This window comes from Bemisia tabaci, chromosome 1, assembly GCF_918797505.1.
Source record: "Bemisia tabaci chromosome 1, PGI_BMITA_v3".
NCBI classification, from domain to species: Eukaryota; Metazoa; Arthropoda; class Insecta; order Hemiptera; family Aleyrodidae; genus Bemisia; species Bemisia tabaci.
In genome coordinates, this window is record NC_092793.1 from 87,105,177 (window position 1) to 87,129,974 (window position 24,798).

Genomic DNA, 24,798 nt, shown 5'->3' on the forward strand with positions numbered 1-24,798 from the left:
CTCCGATTTGCGATACCAGCAATAGTAGCAAGCAGTGAAGAGGACAGAAGATTCTGTAGGTCTTCAACTTTTGTAACAGCAGAGAACTTTTCGAATTCCGTAATTATTTTCTCGCGCCACTTTATTTATACATCGCACTAATTAATTTCTCTCAAACGTATTTTTTTTCTATCTACGGGTTTTATTTATTCTCAAATATAAAAATGTTTAGGTAAATGAACACATCACGTTCCATATTTGTGGCTATCCGTTAGATGCTAGATGTAATATGTATTTTGATTTTGAGGTTATGTTCACACAACTTGCGGTCGACCTATCGCCTATCGATACCGATTCGATCTATGGTTGGAATTAATTCGGGTTTTCAGAAACGATATGGCAACAGTGTTGTAGGTAACTTATAAAAAAAAACTTTTGTGCGGGGGAAAAAAACTTTTATGCGGGAAAAGAAACTTCTTGGGGTAAAATAACTTTTAAGCGGGAAAAAAAACTTTTATGGGGGGAAAAAAAAACTTTTATTTGAAGAAAAACTTTTTTTGAGAGAAAAAGTAATATTGACACAGTTTTCCTTAAATTACACCATTTCCAAGAAAATCGACAGGATAAAAACGTCGCTGTACCCAATGACGTCATCAAAGCTATAGATACTCTATGAAAAATACCAAGATGCCCGAAATGCAAACACCTCCTTTTTTTTCTCTATGGGTTATGCCAATGTTATTGTTTGGATCCAATTCGATATAATGGAGAATCCCTATGATGACGTCGCCACTAATAGCGTCTATAGAGCCATATAGAATAATTTGAATCCATTTCTGATTGGTTCCCGTATTTTAGGCCTCCACAGTGTCACAAACATAGAGTACAATAGAGTCGCAAAGTACTGGATCGCCGTTGAAGTCACTTTTCGAGGCTGTTTTGTCCAGTTCACCGGGGACTAGTGTGCGGCGACTAGCGACGACGCATACGCAGAGACTCGCACCCAGCGCTCTCCACCTCCCCACTCCCGACTCGGCTCCGTTCGTCGGCTAGGTCCACACACCGCCAAGTAGGCCGGTAATAAGTCTGAAATTGAGTCCATATATGAATACTATCCAGGAGTAACATACATTAATGGATTCATTATGGCTTTGGATATCTATTTAAAGCAAAATTTGTACAAATTAATACCGATGGAATTAAAAAAAAGTCGAAAAAATACAAGCAGTCCTTGATTTCTCCATAAGCCACCGTGTAAAAAAATGCCGGTTGGTTCACACTTGGTATAAATCAGAAATTAAATCCCTGTATGAATATTATCCAGGAGTAATATACATCAATAGATTCATTATGGCTTTGACTATCTAATTATAGCAAAATTTGCACAAATTAATATCGATGGAATTAAAAAATGTCGAAAAAACACAGGCAGTCGTTGCTTTTCCCGTAAGCCGCCGTGATAAGAAATGCCGGTTGGTTCACACTTGGTATAAGTCAGAAATTAAATCCCAATATGAATATTATCCAGGAGTAATATACATCAATGGATTCATTATGGCGTTGACTACCTTTAAATAGCAAAATTTGCAAAAATTAATGCTGACTGAATTCTAGGTGGCGGTAGCCACCCCGGCCCAATCCTAAAAAACTCCCTCTAAAAAATGACGACCCAAAAAAAAAAAAAAAAAAAAAAAAAAAAAAAAAAAGACGGGTGGCTGCTGCCTAACTAGTTTTACACGAAACAACGCGACCGGGCTTTTCTGCACGGTTTGCGGTCCATTAAGCTCTCCTACTAATTAAGTCGGAGAGTAAACCCCAAAAACCCTATAATATTTGGGTAGAGTATGCTCAGCTCTACTCGTAATGCCCACCCTTTTTAAGTTTAGTTAAATATTAAAAAAGTTATTTCCGGCGCGGCGCTCCAAATCTGTTCCGCGCGCAGAATTCTCGATATATCGATCCCTGCTCGCCGATCGTGTCAAAACTGTTTTTTCCGGCGCTGCACCAGAAAATAATTCCGCGCGCCACTTTTTCGAATTATTTTCTGGTGCAGCGCCGGAAAAAACAGTTTTGACACGATCGGCGAGCAGGAATCGATATATCGAAAATTCCGCGCGCGGAACAGATTTGAAGCGGCGCGCCGACAAAAATAGTTTTGACACAAACGGCGCAAGTATATCGAAAACCGGCACGGAATCCGGAAATTCAGAGATTTTCATCGAAAACGGGTTTTTTCTTTCCGCGCGCCGAAAAAAAATTCCGCGCGCCAGAAAAAATTCCGCGCGCGCAAGAAAAGGGTTTTGACACTAACGGCGTTCCATAGTTCATGCCATAGTTCTTCTTCTTCGTCAAGAAATCTGCGAGAGTGTCCTTTCTATGGACGCTATTAGTGGCGACGTCATCATAGGGATTCTCCATTATATCGAATTGGATCCAAACAATAACATTGGCATAACCTCTTTCAATGCTACCAATGCGAAAAAATCGATAAATATCGCTTTTCTGTGACGTTGCACTAATAGCGTCTATAGGCGTAGCCTTATTATTCCATGCAACGGCCTGACTCTATAGCGTCCAAGGCGGATAAAGAATGGTGGTCGCATTTGGTTTTTGCGTTTGGCCCAGATATTCCAGACCAAATTTTCATCAAAAACCAAAGTCCGTCATCGGTGTCAAACTCGCTCCTAATGTAAACAAACGAACGGAGACATAGTCCGGACATAAACAAAGCGGACCCAGAGCGGACTTCCTCGAGATGTTCCAGACTCAATTTCTCAGCGTTAGCGTTTCTTCACCTCGACAAAAGAACTTTCGTCCGCGTCTAACATTTATCCCTTTCGTAAAATCAAATATCAGTTACCCCGTTGATCTGTTCATGGTGATTTCAAGTGAAATTGCGGCGAGATACTCCAGACTCCTAATGTAAACAAAGCGGCCTGTACCTGGTCGAGATGTTCCGGACTCATTTCTTCATTTACGTTTCTTCATCTCGACCAAAGAAGTTTCTCGCGCATTCAAAGTAACATTTTCCGGTTCCATTGTTAGAGAAGAAACAAGTCATTTTGTTGTAAGTTAGGATAATATTTGTGTTGATTAAGTGGCTTGAGCATTGGACTACCTGGCTGCGCCTTGCATAGCTGCCTCTATATCAAGATGATTGGGAGAAAAGCTTACTGGTTGATGTGCGAATCTGAATCCTAAATCCCTAGGAACGGTAGTTGTGAAATCCAGACGGATGTACAATGCTAGGTACCTTGCTCCTCACTCACTTTCTCATGGATGTTCGCTGGTCTCTCCAAGGTTCTGGTTTTGCGATGCGTTGAAGCCAATGCTTTAAGTTTAGCTATAACAACCAGGCTTCGGAGATACTAATTAACAATCCTAGCAGTCACCAAATTCTCCAGCAAACCCGCATAGTTGTCTATTAACAGCTGAAGAAGCAATGGAAACCGTATTTTCCTATGACAACAAGATTTTTTCCGTTGGAACTCTGATAGTAAGTATGAGGGGGAACCATCACCTTTAAGGCACGTTTCTCCATGAATTTTCTTGTTTTTTGGCATCAAACTAAGTAGAACTCAAGGAATATGAGGCAAGACTTTCCAAGTTACCATGTAAGGTTCATTTGCTGAAAAAATAGAATAAAGTCTAGAATTCCTAATGAACATCACCAAGATGATTCTGCCACCAGCAGTTCATTTTTTAAGGCACGGATCAAATACTGTGGTTATCTATTATTCTCACGGTGCCCATCAAATTATAGGTAAGAAACCTATTCCTGTAATAATAATGGCATGGAATGACGGGCTCTAATTGGTGACTTGACCATCCCCAATAAGTTATCGAAAGAATTTACTTCTTAAAAGATCCTTTGCGAATAAAGCCAAGTAAATATGCGGATAAAAGTCCCGTGTGATATGTGAAGTGTACTTATTAAAAGTAATTTCAAAGGGAAGGGATGAAATGTTCAAAAGGTAACGTCCAAATTTGCAAAGTTGTAGAGGCGCTTGGCACAAATTGGACAAGGTGCCGCTGAGTAATTATTAAATGAATTTTTTATTGTTATTAATTACGGAAAAGAGGAAAAGAGAATCAGGCTGAATGCCCAAATCCAAAATCCGAAAAGTGTAAGGGCCGAACCTTCTTAAGCCTTCTTTGAGATTACGAGATTACGGGCGGCGAGCGGCAACCTGATTGGCTACGAAGATTGCCGAGCATGGCCGAAGGCCTACTCGCCGCTTGGTAGGTGTTGACGGCGGTTTGACAAACAGCAGTTTTTGGTGAAATGTGGTCCGGAATATCTGGGCCAATCTGTTCACTCGTCGCATTTCGATTTTGGCTGCCATCTTGAAGCACTGTGACGTCAGGAGGGTACGGCTTTTGCCATGCAATTCGAGGTTGAGCCGACTCCCCCGGCCTCGGCCGGCCCATGTACCCGATGTACCCGATACCGTGTGACGTCCAGAGGGTACGAAATGCGACCACCATTCTTTATCCGCCTTGTCTAGCCGTTGCCTACGACGGTCTAGCGTCAGCTAGCAAGGTACACTCTACTACAGGTATGGACAAACGGGGTGCCGAAGTGGCAGCGCTGAGAAAATCGGCGATCGAGTGACGTATGAAGTCGTACCGTCCATTTGCCGCACATGCCATTCGCCAAGGCGGATAAAGAATGGTGGTCGCATTTCGATTTTGGCTGCCATCTTGAAGCATTGTGACGTCAGGAGGGTACGGCTTTTGCCATGCAATTCAAGGTTGAGCCGACTCCCCCGGCCTCGGCCGGCCCATGTACCCGATGTACCCGATACCGTGTGACGTCCAGAGGGTACGAAATGCGACCACCATTCTTTATCCGCCTTGGCCATTCGCAGTCGTACTCTCGATGCTGTCAAATCTACGCGTTTTGACGACTTTCTAAAATTCCATTTGTCCATACCTGTAGTAGAGTGTACCTTGGTCAGCTAGTTATTATTCTATGGCAGGACCCGTGTTAATCACTAAACATTCTAAACATTCCAAACATTCACTAAACATCACTAAAGCACTAAACATTCGGCAGTTTTTTAATGACCACAATCCACAATAGGTACTCTATCCACAATGACTCACTCAACCATGTTTTATTAAGTAATAATAGTGGGACCAGTCCTAGTTCAGCAGCATGAGTGCTTTCACAAACTACACAGACATTTTATCCTGCCGCAGATCAAGTAGTGATTTCACTTGGGTGTCGCGGGACTTTAGTCCAAGCCATTCAAATGTCACTGCCCCAAACAAAACTGACCACAATCGGATCCACCAAGATGTCCTTAGGAGTCCAAGGATTCAGAAAATCATCCAGGAGGTATGGAAGTATTACTTTTTAACTTCAGTAATTCAATTAATCACTCATGTGCAGGAAATTGAGGAAATTATATAGGAGCGCCTTTGCAATTTTCCATACGAACACAGGAGCTACCCTGTCCTTGTACCTCGAGTACCTGTATGGCGAGAGTATGGACAGATCGCTTCATGGAGGCCTTTTGGCCCAAAAGTGCAGCTATCCTTCTAACCAACTTCTAACACACAAAATTTCACTGCAAGTCTGCAAATTCCAATTCTAACCAAGATGGCCAAGAATGTACAGTAATGAGCGTTCTTCCGCCAAAATGAGTAAATTTATGCACAAATTAAGTTTAATATGTGCTTTTTAAACGATGGTTCGTAACAATTGTACTAGTAAATCGCTCTGGATAATTGAAATGCATAGGTTGGCTGCATTTCTGGGCCCTAACTTTATTTGCGGAAGCATCGTTGAAGGCTTAATGGAATTTTGGAGTTTCACATCTGTCCTGTCCATATTCTCGCTATATAGGTACTCCACTTGTACCTAAGCTTATGCCTCATTGGTATGGTCTTCAGTTCTTTAAATATGTAGAAACAATCCCAATGACTTCTGGAGATTGTCGAGTGTCAGGTGAAAACTGTCGGCATCCTGCAATGGAATGCAATGAATCAGGTTCTCTCTAGTCCAAAGCAGAGCTGCGTGAGGTTAGGATTGCACATAACTTTTCGGCGGCCTCCTTTGAAAAATGATCCAAGCATTTCACTGGAAAGCTTGAGACGAACTAAACAGCCACAGAATATATAGGCTTCACCAACAGAAGGTTCACTCCTGTTTACTCCAATGTATCGCGTTTTGTACTTTCCAGCGGCTCTGCAACGTTGCCACATGAATGCGTTCAGGTAGAAAATGGGGGTATGAAGGAGCGCGTTTTGCCAAACAAACCAACAGCGTTGAAGGTCGTCCGAGCTCCGGACTAAAGGCAAAATGTAAACAATGCTTTCTAGGTGCGTTCTTCTTCTTCGACCGAGATTCGCTGGGAGTGAGCCCTCTGTTCGTGAAGCCTATATATTCTGTGAAACAGCAGTGATCCAATATTAAATCCCTAGCAGGGAAGAAAAAAAATCCCTAAATCCCCAGATTTGCTCAAATATCTCAAAATATCCTTAGATTTTGCAAAATACCGCCATTTTTAACGTAGAATCATGATGTCATTCGATGTATCATTTGCAATACAGGGTGTTTCAGACCACCCGTACCAGGCCTTTTTCTCGGTTGGTATAGGTCGTACGAAGTCGGAGACTGCGGGGTTGAATAGGGAATTGACCCCAAGAAATCCGAATTTCGTGGTCCCGAAACCCCCCCACCCCCCCTTTGGGAGTAAAGGGGGGGTCACGATGCTAAAAGTCACGGTTCCCGACCGAATTGCGGATAGATCGCATCAGAATTGAAAAGCACGGAAAATTTCACGTGGAATTGACCCCTAAAAATCCAAAATCGGACCATCCAAGGCCCAAAAATGACCCCCTAAAGAGGGGGACAGTACCCCCCCTCCATAATTTCTCTTTGGTCTCAAAATTGACGTAGATTCTCTAGAAAAAGACGGTTTCCCAGGTAATCGACCTCGAGAAATCCAAATTTCATGGTCCCGAAGCTCCTCTAGCTCCCCTTGGGGGTTAAACGGGGGGGCCCAATTTTAAAAATCGGGGCTCCTTTCCGAATCGCAAATTGATTGCATCCAAATTGAGGAGCAGAACACATTTACATCTTAGGTGACTCCTAAGAGTTCTAATTGACCCCCCTGAACGGCAGAAAGTAACCCCTGAGGAAGGGGGCCTCGCAATCTATGGGGGGATCTATCCGCTATTCGGTCGGGAACCGTGACTTTTAGCATCGTGACCCCCCCTTTACCCCCCAAGGGGAGGTGGAGGGGTTTCGGGACCACGAAATTCGGATTTCTTGGGGTCAATTCCCTATTCAACCCCGCGGTCTCCGACTTCGTACGACCTATACCAACCGAGAAAAAGGCCTGGTACGGGTGGTCTGAAACACCCTGTATTTAAATCTGATTGGCTCGTCTGAATTTTGCCTTTCTCTAAAAGCAACGTAAACTAGACCAATAAAATGAAAGAATATTAGTTGAGTTCATATTATTGTTTTTTATACTGTTGAATGCAGTTGAATGTCAAGTACATCGAGTAACGCAATCGTTTTAATTTCCGGCTTATTAACGGGGAAAATAGTGTTGCCAAAAAGGCCTACAAAGTATGGATGAAAAAATATTCTCTATGGTCGAAGCTAAATTTGAGGTTAAAAAGTCGATTTTTGCTTACTTTACCTCATCAAAAAAAATCCCTAGATTTTCTGAAAAATCCCCAGATCCCTAGAAATGCCGGAAAATTCCTAGATCCAGGGATAAATCCCTAGACATCGGAACAGCAGTCTTAGTGGACCTAGGTAACAAAGTACTGCAGTTCATCAGGATCCTCTGCAATTTGGCCAAAAACACCCCTTTTAATTACGGTTAAATTAGGGATAGATATCAATGGTGTAAGTCGGCAACCTCTTAACTTGGTTTGCGACGTTGCAGACTACCTGTCATACTTTATTTTTTAAACAGGATACTACTCGACAGCAGTTCTTTAAAACTGCCGTAATTTTTTTTCTCTGTGCGAAGAAAATTCTGCAAAAACTTCAAGGAATGATGTCAGTTTGTTCTCCTCTAAAAAAATAATATAGAGGCGGAGATTTTCAGACACCTCAAACAAGTTATGTGATTGCCGAATTACACCGTCGATACATCAGAAGAAGCAGCCATCATAGAACTAAACTTTGTCACTTGCCTTCAAGGGCAGTTTTTTATGACAGGACAAAATACAAATTTACGACTGCTCAAGCCGAGCAGTCTCTCCATACCGAAAAACATTTCGGTTCTTTCAAGTATAAATTCGCTCCTTGGAAAATAACCGAGAAAAAAGATAACGAGAATAAGATAGTTGACTACGGGGACATGTCTTGTACCGCCGAATCCAGTAACATTTCTAGCGTGCAAATTCCCGTTTCCTACGGTTACGATCGCCAGTTAGAAATGGGCGCTTATATTCATAACGTAGGAAGCGGAAAATACATGCCCGCTCAACCTCAATTGCATATCGGCTTAATGCCTACTCCAAATTTGGAAAAAAAAACGAACGTAACCACTGTGAAGTGCCCTATACAGTTGGCTAATTGCCACCTTTTTGACAATGTTAATGCTTGAGAAGGAAAGGGGCATGAAAAGTTGCAGGCTCTCCAGATGGCTGTGAGCGCTCCCTGGAGGAGAAACATTTGCCTCTTCGTGGATTCTTTTGTCTGCTCTTCGTATATGGCTATTTTCCTTTAAACCAATTGTTGCACCAGAAGGTGAGTTGGAGGGTCCAGGTCCAGTTGTTATTGAGGAGGGCGATAGAGGTAGACTTTGGATAGACAATGGGCTGGCATCGGCAGGAGTGGCTGGAAGAAGAAAAAAAGAAAAGAAATTAAAAGATTCAAATTTAATCACCTTAAATTTCCTTTTTACGAACTTTTCTCGAAATTCAGGGACTTGCCAACGCAATGTTGAACTGATTTTGACCTTACTGAGATAATGTGGAGGCAAATCTAGGGGAAATTGGCTTATTTTGCGGGAAAATTGAATGACCTTTGAATGGACGTATCTGGGGGTCCGAACCCCCCCTTAAAATTAGTTTGAAGTAATTTCTGCAATCTTTACTTGAAACCGAACATAATTTGGTAAATTTTCCCATTTAATTTTTTTCTTTACAATAATTTGAACCGGAGTTAGGATTTTTTGAAAACAGGTCAAAGACCTTTGACCTATCATAACTCGGTCAAAAATTAAGATATTGATCTGCGGTTTGCGCCAAAATTCTTAGTTTTTTATGCTCTTTCGAATGAGACATCACATGATTGGGGTTGTCATTTGAAAAAAAAAGTTGCCCCCCCCCCCCCTGTCGGGGGAACCAAAATTTTGACACCCCTTCCCCCAAAAGATGGTCCCTTTTGAGATAGGAACATTCCCATAGTTTCATTTTTCTATCTCGAACTGTTCCAAAGTTAGAAGGGGGGGGGGCTGGACTTTTGGAACACCCTGTATAGTGTAATTAACAGTGGTTGTGAATCTTAAGAAGTCGATCCTTCTTTTTTTCACAGATAAGTGCTGAACATAGTGTCCCATTCAAAACAGTTGAACTGAAAGTGTCAGCAACTTTGAAGGAGATAGGGTACACCCATCAACTTGCTGTCATAAGAGGTCTCGCATTTGTTCTGGTAAAAATACTGAAAAAAATACTGAACGGGATTTATGTCAATGAGACCCATCTAAAAAAGGTAAAATCATGAGCTGAAGGCTCTCAATTTTTCTTCTGTAGTATTAATTAATGAAACATCAAGCTTCGATTCTGTTACATGTGAGAGGCATCTTTGATGAATTTACTAGAAAACTCTACTGATCATACATTTAGAGTTAGGGTTGGGGAAGACCTTTCTGAGAGCTTCCTCATCCTTGCGGGGGTTTCCCAGGGCTCTGTACTGGGTCCGCTCCTATATCCACTATTCACATCAGATATCCCCCGCCCTGTTAGGGACTCAATTCTAGCAAAGTACGCTGATGGTACTAGGTACTGCCTACCTATCCTCACATGTTGAGCAGGAGGTGGCATTAGACATCTTACAAGAGGATTTAAATATTATTAAAGACTGGTGCGCCGAAAAAGACATTGGAATGAATGCAAATAAGTTTATTTTAATAATTTTCTCTATTCGTGTAATTAATGGTAATCTTTTTTTCACTTTTGGTCTAGACATTATTCCTATTTCTGATTTAGCTTGATATTTTGGCCTTAATTTAGATGTTAAGTTAAAGTGGAAACCTCATATTAATCTGAAATGTGATGAGTGTAAATATAAAGTTCAGAAGATCCATTGGTTCCTGGGTGCAAAGTCTCCTTTGACCCTAAACAATAAGCTGCTATTATATAAGCAATTAATTAGACTGGTGTGGGCCTACGGTTGCCAAGTCTGGGGCACTGCAGCGTCCCTAAATATTAAAGTTTTACAAGTTATTCAAAATAAGACTCTTAGGATGATAGGTGCTCCGCATTATGAGCAAAATAGTGATATACGCCGTGACCTGGGACAGGGTTCCCAGTGATCTGGAAAACCTGGAAGGGGGAAAAAATGGCCTGGAAAACCTGGAAAAGTCCGGGAATTTGCTTAAAAAGTCTGGAATTTTTCCAAGTACTGAGAAAAGAAAATTAATAATTAAACAAATCAAAATAAAAAAATCAAAATTGAAATTGCAATTCCAATTTTGGTTGGATTCTTTTTTAAGAGAATCTGTTCAGTGCTCTCTTCCTTAGCACAGCAGTAATACCATGATGGGATTTATTTTTCAAAACCAATACTACTACGAGTAAATGAAACAAATTGAAAAATCATTTGCTTTCATCCATGCATGTATCGTTTCAGAAGGCGTTTATATTTCGCCAATTTTTTTTCCCCCCAACATATTTTAACTTTTTTTGTGATTTTATTCGTGTTATGATACTATCCTAGCCTGGTTCTTATAAAAAAAAGCTAAATTAGATCAAAATTTGATGAAAATAGAGGAGTTTTTACAAAAATCGAAAAATGCGCGCTGTCTCTTTTAAAGCAAATTATTTGAGTATTTTTCAGCGGAAAAAGGCCTGGAAAAATTTTCGTTTTGGCCTGGAAAATCTGGAAAAGTCAGGGATTTTTTTTTTTCAAAATTGGCTGGGAACCCTGTGGGAGTCAAGTCTGTTGGGGAGTATATCACTAAGATCGCATCGCGGTGTGAGACGCGTCTCCACAGTCCTCCAAATGTAGTACAGTTACGAGATAATTCTAACGAACTTAGGCGCCTTAAGCGCAAAAAACCGTGGGAGCTTGCCACTCCAAGGTATAATCTGTACTTTTGAAGTGTTTATCTCTTCTTCTAAAGTCCAAGTCTTTGATCTGTTTTAGTTGGCAGTTGTTTTTAGTTTAAGTAGTCCTTTTTTTTTTTTTTTATTCCCCTGGCATTAGCCGTAAATTATAAAACTCAGTATAATTAGAAAGGCGGACCAATTTGTTGAATTACATGTTTAGCACTTTTCGCTTAATGTCAATCAAGAAAAATTTCATTATCAGCTTCGGTGCCTGTTGAAACTTGTACATGAATGTTCTGAAACATGAGCTACATTAATAGATCCAGTGATTTTTTCAGTGATGAAGTTTTTCTTTTCCTAACGTTAAAACTAGTATTGAAAGCATTTAAAAGCAGCAACTATTGAACGAACACTGAACACCCTTCCAAGAAACAATGCAAACAAATGTAAATTTTAAAGTTGCACAACATGTAATAAACGTTAAACATTAACGTCTCATAGTGAAAATAACTAACAATAAGTAATCAAAAGTTGTCCCATGAATGTTTACTTTTTTTAGTGATGAGATATCAGCCATCAGTATCAAGCTGAGGTGCGGTTTTTGCCGAATGTAACAACCCAAGTTATAAGTCCAATCCGGTTTATAAAGGGTTGAACATAATCAAGGTTTAGTGAGGCTCATGTTTTTAATGGACGATGTGACCTAGGTTTGAAATAGTCACCTTTAAAACCTAATTTTTCAGTGTTGTGTGATTTTAGCCATTATCACCTTGATATTCCAGATAGGGATATTTTACCATGTATCCCTGGACCTTTCCCAGGAATATGTTGGTTGACCCTTATCTTTTTTAAGAGCAAACTTCCTCCTCGGTTGCATTTGCAGGGTGACGAGTTCTTGATAACCTGAGAAAGTCAGGGAATTTTGTCCAGCCCCAAAAAGTCTGGGAAAATTCAGGGAATTATGCCGTGGAACCCTGAAACTCTTTCTCCTGGCAAAACATGGCATTTTTTCAATTTTAGGAAACTTAGTGCTAAACTCTCCTGTTAAAATATCATTCATGAGAAATCGTGCAAAATGAAACATTGAAAAGACGAGGAATTTTATGTGCAACGACGTTGGAAAGTCAGGAAATTTTGAGATGCAAGACAACTCATTACCCTGATTTGGCATGTTGCTCATATCCAACTCAAGCGCGGTTTCTAGTACTCAAATTAGGTGTGTACGATTCCAACTCTCTGACAGGAGTGTGCTTTTTATTACAGATCAAATTGGAGATGAAAAATAATCCTGTCATTTTTCTGCCAAGTCATCGCAGTTATGCAGATTTTATCTTGATGGCTTATGTGGCGTTTCATTATGAAATCGAACTTCCTTGTGTTGCTGCTGGAATGGGTAAACTTGAAATTCGTGCTTGTCATTCACTTAATCTTCATTTGTATCAGGTTTCATGTCAGTTAAATGGAGGATTTTTACAGTAGTTCTTTTCTTTTACTTGTTAAATTCTTTCATTATTAATGCATCATTTTTCATATTGGTACTGCTCTTTATCAACCAAAAGAGAGCTGTTTGAAGTGAGCTATATATACATATATATATTTTTTTTCATTACTGTTATTGTTTCTTACCCGAGTACGCTGGTACAAACTATGCAAATAGTATTTGGAGGAGTGGATCCTAGGAGGCTGCTTATTGAGATCTATGAATGTGGCAGGCAGTTAGCAATCCCTGGCAATTTGCAAGCAGCTTAAGTGTTGTTTTGATAAATTGCAACAATGCGCAGCTACACCAAGAAGATTTTATTGGTTCATTTGGTCACCTGTGAAAATACTATCTCGGCCTGGAGTGCCTTCATTTTTTGTGATACCCTATGCTTTGTGGCAGAGATAGTTTAATTGCAAATCCAAACGGAATTCAACTTAGATTTCACTACGCGCTCTCCTGAGTGTGTCCTCTAGTAAAAGTCGCCCTGGAGCAGTACCAGGAATCGACGTTTGCTACCAAACTGGCTCATATATAGATGCTATTACCCTTTGGCCCATGTTTTGATCAGTAATTTACCGATATAACTAATTATAATTATATGTATTTCCCATCAGGATTATTGTGAGCTGAATGCGAATCCTTTCAAATAAAAGAAGATTATTTAAATTTTAAAATATTGGTTGGCAAATTTTCAGCGGCTAGTAGGTAGAAGATGTCATTAACACGGGTTTGGCTGACTGAAAGAACAATAGCGCGTCGCGGCCGGTCGAGGGCCAGCAGACCAGTGCGAAGATCCGGCGCACAGTGCAGTGTCCTCATGGCGCGTAGGGACAAAAATCAAAGCTCGCAAACAAAAGCACATAGAGAGGTGAAATTTGATATGAGAGGTCTTGAACATATAGGCTATCGTTAGATGAGGTCAAATTTTGTAAATGACACTTTGGGGTGGGAGGAAGGAGGCGGAAGTACAGATACTTGAAGGCGAGCGTTTTGGCGATAGAGACAGAACCTTATTTCTAAACATTCTACCTTGTTCCGTTCTGAGTAGGCCAATATCAGTTATCTCCCGTCATAACACATAATGTCTGCTGCTGGATTTCTGCTAATTGTGCATCCGCGCAGGTTCCGTGATTTCCCCTCCCCCTTCCACCCCTCCAATAGCATTTTCATGTCAAGAAACAACGAATTTCTTCCCATCCATCCTTATTTCAATCCAGCGGTCATTTTCATTATCGGACAAAGTCGAATTTTCAATTTTTGTCCATGGGACACTGCACCGTGCGGCGTTGCTATTCGAAGAAGCGCCCCGGGGCCATTTGGTGGCCAAAGCAAGAAGCATCCAATTATGAGCCTGCCCCTGGGCAGTGTGGTGGCAAACCTTGATTCCCGGGGCGACTTACTAGGGCCAGTTACTACCATGTCTTTTGGAGGAAAAAACGTATATTTCAATTAAAAGCAAAATATTGCATCATCTTGTACCTTTATTTCTGAATTTCATGTGTCTCTATTTATGATTTATTAATCGTAGTCGGCAAATTGCCGGCGATTGCCATTTGCCTGCGATATGGACAAAGCCATAGACAAAGAAGTTAAATCCTATTAGTTGAAACTGGTGGTTAATATTGACTGAGGGGGAGGGGATGGATTAACTATCTGGTCTCTTTTAGTTGCTGATGTCTATTATTTACCTCCTTTGTCCATTGCAATCACCCACTCCCACTAATAAGGTTGCTCTATTGAGCGTGCTATGCCATAGAAGGCTCATTGGAATACGCCGCAAGGCGGCCGATAGATCTAGATACTAGCTCTATTGCATTCTGGGTTATCTTGAAAGCCTCTCCGTTGCGGGAACGTAGTTGTATTTTCTCATTGTGATAATTAAACGTGGAGACCGTTTAGAGTGCTGGTAACAATTTTTTAATTAATGCCGAGAACAAAGGAATCTCCTATGACCCTTTATGTCCTGCTAAAGCTCTCTAATATGTACGTGGGTACTAATTTGCTTATAGCAGATCGCTGTTTGAAAATATTCTTATCGGTCACACGAGTAAGCTGCGAGGCCATGTAAGAGCAGAGGGTTTCCGATTGGCTGTTATTTCGGCATAGCAGTGAAGGCCAAGATACACCAGCAAGTTACAAGCGCTTGTTGAAACAACTGTATGGTGTCCAGCAACCCACCAATCATTGCTATGACGTCACGAGACGCTAATCGTTGGGTTCTCCGTGTTCTTCTCTTCCTTCACGGCGACACGGCATTCCTGCACCCCGTATCTCGGCTCGTTTATCATCGATTTTCGTAAAACTTTGCAGTTGGGGTTATTTTTCGACGAGAAACTCGAATTTTTAGTCACTTTTTCGAAATACGTATATCCAAGATGGCGGATTTGGCCTAAAATGCTATCTCGGCTCCTATGCCATCGATTTTTGTATAACCTTGTACCAGGGGGTATTTTTCAACCAGAAACTCGAGTTTTCAGTCATTTTTTCAAAATTTGCAAATTCAAGATGGCAGATGTGGCCTAAAATGTTATCTCGGCTCCTATTGCATCGATTTTCGTAAAACTTAGCATCAAGAGGTATTTTTCGACCAAAACTCGAATTAACACTAATTTTCGACATTCGTAAATCCAAGATGGCGGATGTGGCCTAAAATGCCATCTCGGCTCCTTTTGCATCGATTTTCGTAAAACTTAGTACCAGGGGGTATATTTCGACCAGCAACTCGAATCTTCAGTCTAATTTTCGAAATTCTCAAATCCAAGATTGTCGATAAGACCCAAATTGCTGTTTTGGCTTCTGATATTGATAAATTTATTTTTGTTAAACTTGGTCCCGTTGTCTCAAGTAGCCTATGAGTTGTGCTTAAACTCTCTCATTGGGTCAGATTAATGTTCACTTTATTTGCGGCTGACCGCAAATCAACCAAACGGAAGCTGTGATGACAGAAGTTGCTTTGAACTACGAAAAATATCGATAAATTTGAATCGATTTCTTTAAATTTTTTTGTCTACATCTTGCGTTTTCCTGATGGTAATGTTAAAGGCAGGAGAAACTTTAAATTAATGTCAACAAATTTTACTTTGCATCTATTATTTGGGATATCATTTTATTTTAGGCGACGAATGCTTATATTTTTAGCTTGGCAGCTCATATTTACATTTAAATGTTTTTGGCGGGATGAATATAACTCATAATTATTTTAAGGCCTTTCTACAATTCGTTCAGTAACTAAAAACCAGGATAAGCCTGAATGTGACTATGCAGATATATGCTTATGGCGCGCTCTTCCAACACCACGTGTTGGATTTACCAGCTCGTTTTTCATTTGTTTTTATTGTTGATTGATTTGTATTCCCGTATCAATAATCAGCCTGTAGACTTCTGTGATTGCTCAACATGATTCTCGGACAAATTTACCAATAGAAATTCCCTTCATTCATTTGTTTCTCTTGTGTGCAACATACCTGCAGGCTGAAATTTTGGACCCAATGAATAAAGCAGGATATACATTAAAATCCTAGAACATCGCAGCATTTATTCTTATCCTGAAACCAAATTAACCAGTGGTGGACACCTATTGGCCACTTTCCTACCTGTCAGAAGGTAGGAAACTCTTTGAAAGGGCTTACTGGAAAAGACTATACCCAAGTATATTCAAAGGAAGACAAATGATATCATGTCACCAATCCGGTTTTAGGATCTTGCATTGGACCATAGAACAAGCGCAGTAAGGTGTGAGTTTTTAGAGAAAACCGTTTTTTTGTATAACCATAGACTACAAAAGTCTTTTGACTGAAGTATTGCACAGCTCAGTGGGATAATAGCATCATGCTCAGTGCAAGTAATGCTGCCAATTCTATCATTACGTATAGGAAAATCCCACCCAAAACACTTCCATGAAAAAATGCCCGTCAAGCTAAAAATATAAATATTCGTTGCCTAAAATGTAATGATATCACACAAGGCAGACTGCAAGTAAATTTCATGAATATTTTCAAGTTTCTCCTCCCTTCAACATTATTACCGGCAAAATGTAAATTTTAGACAGGAAAAAAAAATTTATAAAAGGGATACACATTTATCAATTCTCTTTGTAGTGCAATTGTACTTCGTGATTGTTCAATTGTAGGCGACGGATATTTATATTTTTAGCTTGACTGACACTTTTACATGGAAATGTTTTTGGTGGGATATCATGAAGTTTTTCGTACACATGATCCCAAAGAAACAAAAAGAAAAAAATGATCAAATTTTGCTACTTTAATTTTATTTTTAATTTAAGAGAAATTTGAAAATTTCTGCAGTGTTTGATGGGGTATGTCATGATGAGCACTTGAAAGGCACTTAATTTATAAAATATAATGTAGTTTCTTAACATTTTCAAAGTAAAGTTTTTAATTTATAGAGGTTTGACATTATTGTTGACTTTCGAACGATGCTGGGCAATGTGTGTTTCACAGAGTGAATTTGAGGAGTTTTCTTCAATATCCTGATAGGCGATGAGGGTGGCTACAATTCTACACAGAAAAACAAGCCGCACTGCCTAAACCGGATGTAAATTGGACAATAATCATCAATTGACAGAGGTTGAAACATTATTTTCATGCTCTTTTCAAAAATTCCCCACGCTCAATGGTATCAAACCAAACTCTCCGCCCAAAAAATTCTTAAACATTGCACTTTCGATTAAAAAAAAAAAAAAAAAAATCTGCTGTACTCGAAAACTGGAGCATGCAGAACCCATTTTTCGATATTGAAATGCGTAAGTCAGTAAGCTAATCAGAAGTTGTGAGAGGCAGCTTTCATTTTCAACAAAGGAGGAGAATAAACTTTCCATTTATTCTTCCTGGGTCATCCAAAATAAACTTCGGAAAATTGCCGCGCACCGCGTAAAAATAGCGTCCTCAGAAGTATCAAGGTTCAGCTCAAATCATTGAAACCCACATAAAAAAAAGCTAACACATTTGTTTTTCTACATATCTGTTTCTTCATGCCCATGGTTTCTTATGCTTCAGAAAAAAGAATAATAATTCTTGTCTAAAACTTACTACCCTCTTCCGATGAGCGCCCCTCGGAAATGTTCGGTAAAACGAATTTTAATGTCGCGAAGAAGGGCTCCGTGTGCTCCAGATTTCGAGTACAGCAGATTTTTTTTTTTTTTTTATCGAAAGTGGAATGTTTAAGACTTTTTTTGGCGGAGAGCTTGGTTTGATATGTCAATTCCACTGAGCGTGGGAAATTTTTGAAAAGAGCATGAAAAAAATGATTCAACCTCTGTAATTCCTGAAAAATTGTCCGATTTACATCCGGTTTAGACAGTGTGGCTTGTTTCTTTGCGTACAATTGATTTCTGAAATGAAAAAGCAGGGGTGCCATTTGAAAATTTCGATGTATGGGGGGGACCCCCTGCCCCGCATCCCTCCCGCGGTTTGGGAATTTGTGAAATGCGCCAAAATGTGCTCCCCTCAATATAAACAAACACGTCTTTTACCATTTTTTGAAATCCCTACGCGCTCGGCAGATACTCCAGGTGGCTCCTTTTTCGTGAGACACCCTGTATAGGAGCCATCCAGTCAAATTTTAGAAACCTTCAGAGTTCAGACAATTAAGTTTATTACATTTGAAGGGCTCAACTACAAACAAGTGCAGGAGTTTCGGTGCCTGGACAGACACCATCATCATGAAATCATCATCATCACCATCATCACTAAAAATTGAAGGCAAATTCTAACATGATACCAATAATAAGGGGAAAAAGTACAATAAAATGAACAGCATTTGACAAGAGCCAAGAGAAAGATTGGTAGATGTGAAAATACAACTTCCGCTAACCAATAGGATTTTAGTTTTTAGTATATGTTCTACTTAAATTATTTCATTTCCAAAGAAAAATAGCGCCTTTTTTTATTTAAGTTGTGTGTGTAATTGGGGAAAAAAAAAATTCTCTGAGAAGGGAATAGAGGGTAGTGCACTATATGTTAAGTGGTTTTCAGGTGTAAATCATAATGTGCACATAAGAATGCCTTAATTTTTCCATCTTCTTCGTAAATGAAATTATACTGAGCATTTGTTTGAAATGAAGAGATTTCTCTGGAGTATGAGTTGTAAGCAGCATTTTCTTCTGATTAACAGATTTTCAGTCTATGTGGCTTATGGGTCAACTGCTGCGTGATACGCATGCTTTTTTCATGAGGCGGTCCTTTGGAGATGACAAACTTTACAAAGCTGTTTTTGATGAGTATGTCCAAACTTTGGTCATAAGCGGAGATTTACCTATTGAATTCTTCATTGAAGGAACTAGAAGTAGATCGGCCAAATCTCTCCTGCCTAAATTTGGTAAAATTATTTCTTTCATCTCTTTGTTGTATACTTATACATTATTTCAAATTTTAGAGAATACTGAAGCTTCGGATTTTAAATATTTTTCTTAAGTGCTCTGTTAATATAAATTGTTCTCCTGCCTCCTCCTAGAAATAGGTGGTATCCATCTCCTGGTGGCAACTTTTTTATCACATAAACACACTGTCAAGTTTACGCTTTCAATACATTTTATTTAGTAATTTGTATGAATCTAAGAACCTGCACACTGATGATTGCGGTGATCAGAATACTGTTGACACTTGACTCTATCAAAGACTCCTTTTCTAGGTAAACTCAATGGATGATAGTTCCTGTCCAAATATTCCACCATGCTGATCACTGACTTGGTGCACCCAAATTTTTCTACCTGTTTTCGGATTGAATTCACAAGATTCTGTATTTTCTTGTCCAATTTCTTATCCTTCAAAAAGTACCCTGAGAAAACTGCCGAATGCATGTAATGGTTTTTTAAGTCGACTTTGAGCATAACAAAAGTTTGAACTCTATCTTAAGTTTCTGCAAAGAAAGGTTACGTAGGCCAGGCTAGACGAGGTGGATTTGCCCTCGTATATTTACTTCATAACTGTATCAATATATGGTGCTAGGTCAAAATGTCCAAAAAAAAAAATGTCCAAAAGTCAAAATGTCCAAACCCTGAATGCTCACAAATCTAAAAAGGCCAAATATCAGTAATCTCCAGCTAACAAATAAGTCCAAAAGTAGGCAAAGTCCAAATGTGAGATTAGGCATTGGGTTGTTATTGGATTTTTGGGTGCAGGTTTGCAAGCTATTTGTGAATGCAGCCACAGAAACAGATGCGTCGGATAATGGAGAGATGCAGGTTAGGAAAAAATGATGATAAAATTTTTCATGAGAGCAGGCAAATTCTTACTTTAAAAAATGCATCAGTGATTTATTTTCCAAATTTTAAGTGATATTGACAAACATAACAAACATGGCTAATATCACCCCATTTGTCATGAAAAGAAAAAAAAAATAGTGTATTTCCTTCAGAAAATACACGAAAAAAACTCCTAAAAACAGTATATAATTACTCTTTCCGTTAATTTGGACATTCGCCTACTTTTGGACTTATTTGTCTGATTTTTGGCCTTACTGATATTTGGCCTTTTTAAATTTTCGGGCATTCAGGGTTTGGACATTTTGACTTTTGGACATTTGTTTTTGGACATTTTGACCTATTACCCAATATATTTTTGAAAGAAATCATTTTCCTACTTTATTTCTAATACTATCTTGGTATTAGCATTTGTGGAATCAAAGCCAAAATGATTCCACCAATTCTCTAAGTAGCCAGCATACGTATTGCATTCACAATGGCATTGTGACTTAATGCAAAACATTGAATCTTTCTAATGCCGCAATCACACGCTGAATGTGGGAGCTGAATGTGGCTTGAATGTGGAAGTCATCGGCCCAATGCCTGAAATTGCTGAATTTTGTGCGTTACGCGCAAAATTCAGCAACCATCGGACTAATGTTGAATTTGTCTGAACCATTCGAGTAGATTTGATACAGATCTGGATGAAAATAACTCGAATTTGCTAAATTTCAGCTGCTGGGCGATGACTGTTGACTCCCACATTCAGCTGCTAAATTCAGCGTGTGATTGCGGCATAACTGGCGACGTGGACGGTCAACCGGTGGAATTCGGCGGTTAACCCCAAATCTTCACCGAGGCGGTGCGTGTTCGTGAATCGAGCACGTCAACGTTTTCATGTAAACGACAATGATGACTGCGCATTTTTTGCGGCTATTTTGAATTTACGGATTGCGGGCGACATTCGCACCTAGAACGGACTTGAAGCAACAACGTACTTAATTAACATTTGAATATGTTTATCATCAAGTTAATTTTAATTCCTAGGTGAATACGCAAATTCCTACAGTTAAGGATGTTTTCTTCTGTTAAGAAATAAGCTGCAGTGTCGCCGTTTATTATTGCATTGTATGAGAGAAAAAACAGCAGCCAGAAGAAAGAGACTTTAGCAACCGTCCTTAGCATCCATTTCTTCTTTTCAAAGATTTTCTTTCATCATCACTTATTAGAGATGCAAAATGGAATTTAATATACATGCAAGTTCACAGATTTCTCAAGAGCAGTGTACGAGGAGGAACCCAAAAAAAGCCGGAATTTTGCTGTAACTTGGTGACAGTGGAAAATATCCGGATTCTACTGCTCAAGGGTGTAACTAGAAGCTATGAAGAGTCACTAGGCCAAATTTTAACGTCGTAGCACATTTTCTTTTACTTTGGCAAGACTTGGTTTAAAGGGTTGTCTGGCGAGTTTGTCAGTTTTGAAGATGGGTGATTTTCACGGGCAGTGCGCAACTAACTCTATCAATTTTTGGAGTGAATCTTGCAGGGAAACATGTTTCACTCATGACATAGGTGAATAAATGTTTTTCTTTGTTTTAGAGTGTAATTTACTGTTCGAACTTCGGCTGTACGCCCAGCAGCAGTCACCGGATAGAATGCTCAATGGGGGATCAATTCGGCAACAACGCATTTTAGGCCCAAATTTTTCACATCTATGTTTTGAATATTTCTGCATATTGCTAGTAAATTAAATGATCTATAACCAACCTCATTCTCAAAAATGCAATTTTTTTTCATTATTTGCATCGGTTCTATTTAATGGCGATGGCTGTTTGGAGCCATACAGGGGTTTCGGGCAATACAGCACCATTTTTAAAGCAAAAAACCGTACTTACACAAGGTTTTTGTTGAGGTTTGTCCTCCAGAAGTAGCACTTCAAAAGATTAACAGAGAAAGTAGTGTTTTTATCAAGTAAGAGAGAAAATATTAAGCGCTAAGTGTTGCTACAGAAATTGACCCATCTTCAAAAACAACGAACTTGCCAGACAACCCCTTAAACCGAATCTCGCCAAAATAAAGAAAATTGAAATGACTCAAACTGCCCCTTCAAAAAATTGAATCAAACGACGTTGAAATTTGGCCTAGTGACTCTTCATAGCTCCCAGTTACACCTCCTAGCAGTGGAACCAGAATATTTTCCATCGTTGCCAAGTTACAGCAAAATTCCGGTTTTTTTTTTGTTCCTCCTCGTATGCCACCCACAAACTTATCTCACAATAAACTTTAGAGTTTGACTCTCATTTCGTTAAATATTGAGATATTACTGATTCTAGGCATTTCTTGGCCTACTGACTACTGAGTCTTTTGTAGAAGCTCCACAAAATTGCCCAAAATTTTATCTTATACGAAATTACATGCAATTATGTATCTCTGTTCCCTATGGAGCCCATTCAGCATGCGATCAAGACTTAAGCTGCTTCAAAAATTAAAATATTGCAAGCAGGAAAGGGGAGGGAGAATTTCTCCTGAATAGGTCTGTTGCAAACTTTGGCTAGAGTAAAACTAAGAGTTGTTTCTTATAGATAATGCCTCAAAAATCACGATGAGCGCATCGGCGAAGTCTGAAATGCACTCACAACTTCTTACTAACAGCAATCTTCATAACTAAAACCGCAAATTTCGTACGCAGATTGTGTTCACAATCTGCAGAAAAAATTTGCGGTTATTTGAGCATCCGATACTACGGCACAGGTGAACATTTTGTTGGAGGAGTCGTTCCATCGTCGGCAATATTCATAATGGCCGACGGCAATCCGCCAAAACACGTGCGATGGGACAAGATCACTCCTGACTAGGATAAGACCAGATAACAATCGGGGTGTTTACCTTCATATTTTCCTCGCCCGCCTTGATTGACCTTGAACTATCCTCGAATTACGCGCGGAACTACGGAAGCGTCGGCCATGATGAATTTGATGGAGCAACTCCTCTGACAAAATGTTCACCCGTGCCGTAGTATCGTTTTTAAAGCGGGAAGCTCAAAAAAAGTGCAAAGGAGGGGTATCGTTAAGGGCCTTTTTTGGCCCCACCCTAAAATTCCTCAACTCTGCGATTTTTTGGTCATTGAAGGTCTATATTTTACGGAATGCACAATGGTTTTGTCATTTCCGGTCTATTTCGGGGTCTACCACTGGCCTAAACATGGGTCTGAAGGCCAATTTTGGCGAAAAATGCGGGTTTTTCAGCATTCGACGCGCTGTTTCGTAACGATCCCTTCGGAGGACAAAAAAATCCTTCAAGTATGTTCATTAGGGATGTAAGAGAGTCACTTTGGCCAATTTTCGTCGATGTCAAACTTTGCGCTCATAGTTAAAAAAAACTTTTTAGAATTTTTCTTGTTTTTCATCATTATTTAAAATGGCTTAAAAAAGGCGACTCATCTTACACCAGAATTAAACTTTTTTGGCAGAAAATGGTCGTGGGTGGTCAAAACCTTCCTCTAAGAACTTTTTCCGATTTAAAGCCCCCCAAAAAAGCCGGTGTTGCCATATTTCATTGCCTAAAATCATAGAAAACCGAGTACTTATTTCAGTATTTGGGGGCTATTTCTCGTCGAGCTCATCCAGAAAAGTCCAAAAACCTTCATTTTTCATATGTTATGGCCGAATCACCAGTAATTACATACATTTATCTAACTACAGAACCTCCCATCGCGGCACGGCGTTGCCACATCATCGGGGAAAAATCGAAAAAAATCCACGTTTCCCTGGATTTGATCCATTTTTTCAGATTATGCGGATGGAATAAAGTTGAAAGACTTAAATTGCAGTATTCAGAGATGCAAGTAGATCATACCTTGTGCCGGTATTCATTATTTTAATATATTGCGCTTTTAGACAACCCATATTCTTACGATTTCTAGGCACGATATTTGCGCAAGAGGATGCGACTTTCAAACATTGGTCGTGATCTGAAGTCCGAAAGAAAGTAAGCCATGTGTCAGAATCGCGAGTCCTCAATGCTGAATTTTTACCCGCACTGACAACCACCACCATCCCCCCTCCCTCCCACAGCCCTCTTATCGGTTGCGATTGTTCAGAATTCTGCTTCCCTAAATTAATTTAAAACAGTAACTTTTTATCTACTCCACCTAAATTCGCATTTATTATCGCATATATTATTTTAATATCGCATTTTGCACATTTCATTTAGCAACATTAAACTTGCATTTAAAATTGTCCTTACCCTCGAATAATACTGCTGCCCTCGTTGCCCCCTCCTCTCTTCTCTGGTTTCCCTCACTCCTCTCCAGTTGCATCTTCATCTGTCGCCTCTTCATCAGGTTCCTCGTCCTCTCCATCAGACACTCATTCGGAGCTACCGTTGCGGAATCTTGAAGAAATGACCCGTACTCATCTGACAAACGCTTGGTTTTTTGTGATTCTGTCTTATGTCTGTGATGAGCGAGGTACCACATGACATATGCGATGTGCGCACAGCAGCCGACGACTCTAGCGCCCACTTTGCACTGGCAATATCACCCAGAAACGCCCATGGGGTGATACTGTATCCAAAGTTGGTATTTTTTGGCTGATACATGGCGGCTCTGCAATTTCACCCTGATGACGTCGGTGCATTCTCTGTGAACGAATAGCTCATACAACCCATCATCGTTCTCGTGTTCAGCTGTGAATGACTTGGCTTGTTTCAGCTGATATATCCCCATGGTGATCAGGCGCAGTTCGTCCAAAGTAAGCCTAGGAAAATCATTGAGGCTCTCTGAGTCAAGCTGAGTCCATGTCGCTTTGTTGTTTGACCAGTTCTGCACTTTTCAAGTCTTTCAACTTCATTCCATCCGCATAATCCGAAAAAATGGCTCAAATCCA

At 39.8% G+C, this 24,798-nt stretch overlaps 1 protein-coding gene across 5 annotated transcripts in view; it reads left to right on the top strand.

Annotated features, from left to right (window-relative positions):
* Positions 1 to 4,870: 4,870 nt before the first annotated feature.
* Gnpat (dihydroxyacetone phosphate acyltransferase) overlaps positions 4,871 to 24,798 on the top strand; it is a 76,355-nt gene continuing 56,427 nt past the window's right edge. Inside the window, exons 1-4 of one of the 5 annotated variants that reach the window (XM_019045549.2) lie at positions 4,871 to 5,323; positions 9,494 to 9,670; positions 12,493 to 12,622; positions 18,845 to 19,048. In XM_019045549.2, coding sequence (XP_018901094.2) covers positions 5,141 to 5,323; positions 9,494 to 9,670; positions 12,493 to 12,622; positions 18,845 to 19,048 — 694 coding nt within the window. In that variant the 5' untranslated portion in view covers positions 4,871 to 5,140. Of the gene's footprint in view, positions 5,324 to 9,493; positions 9,671 to 12,492; positions 12,623 to 16,202; positions 16,445 to 18,844; positions 19,049 to 24,798 lie in introns of those variants that run through there. The other 4 variants (XM_019045547.2, XM_019045548.2, XM_072306363.1 and 1 more) reach the window with 4 other exon arrangements.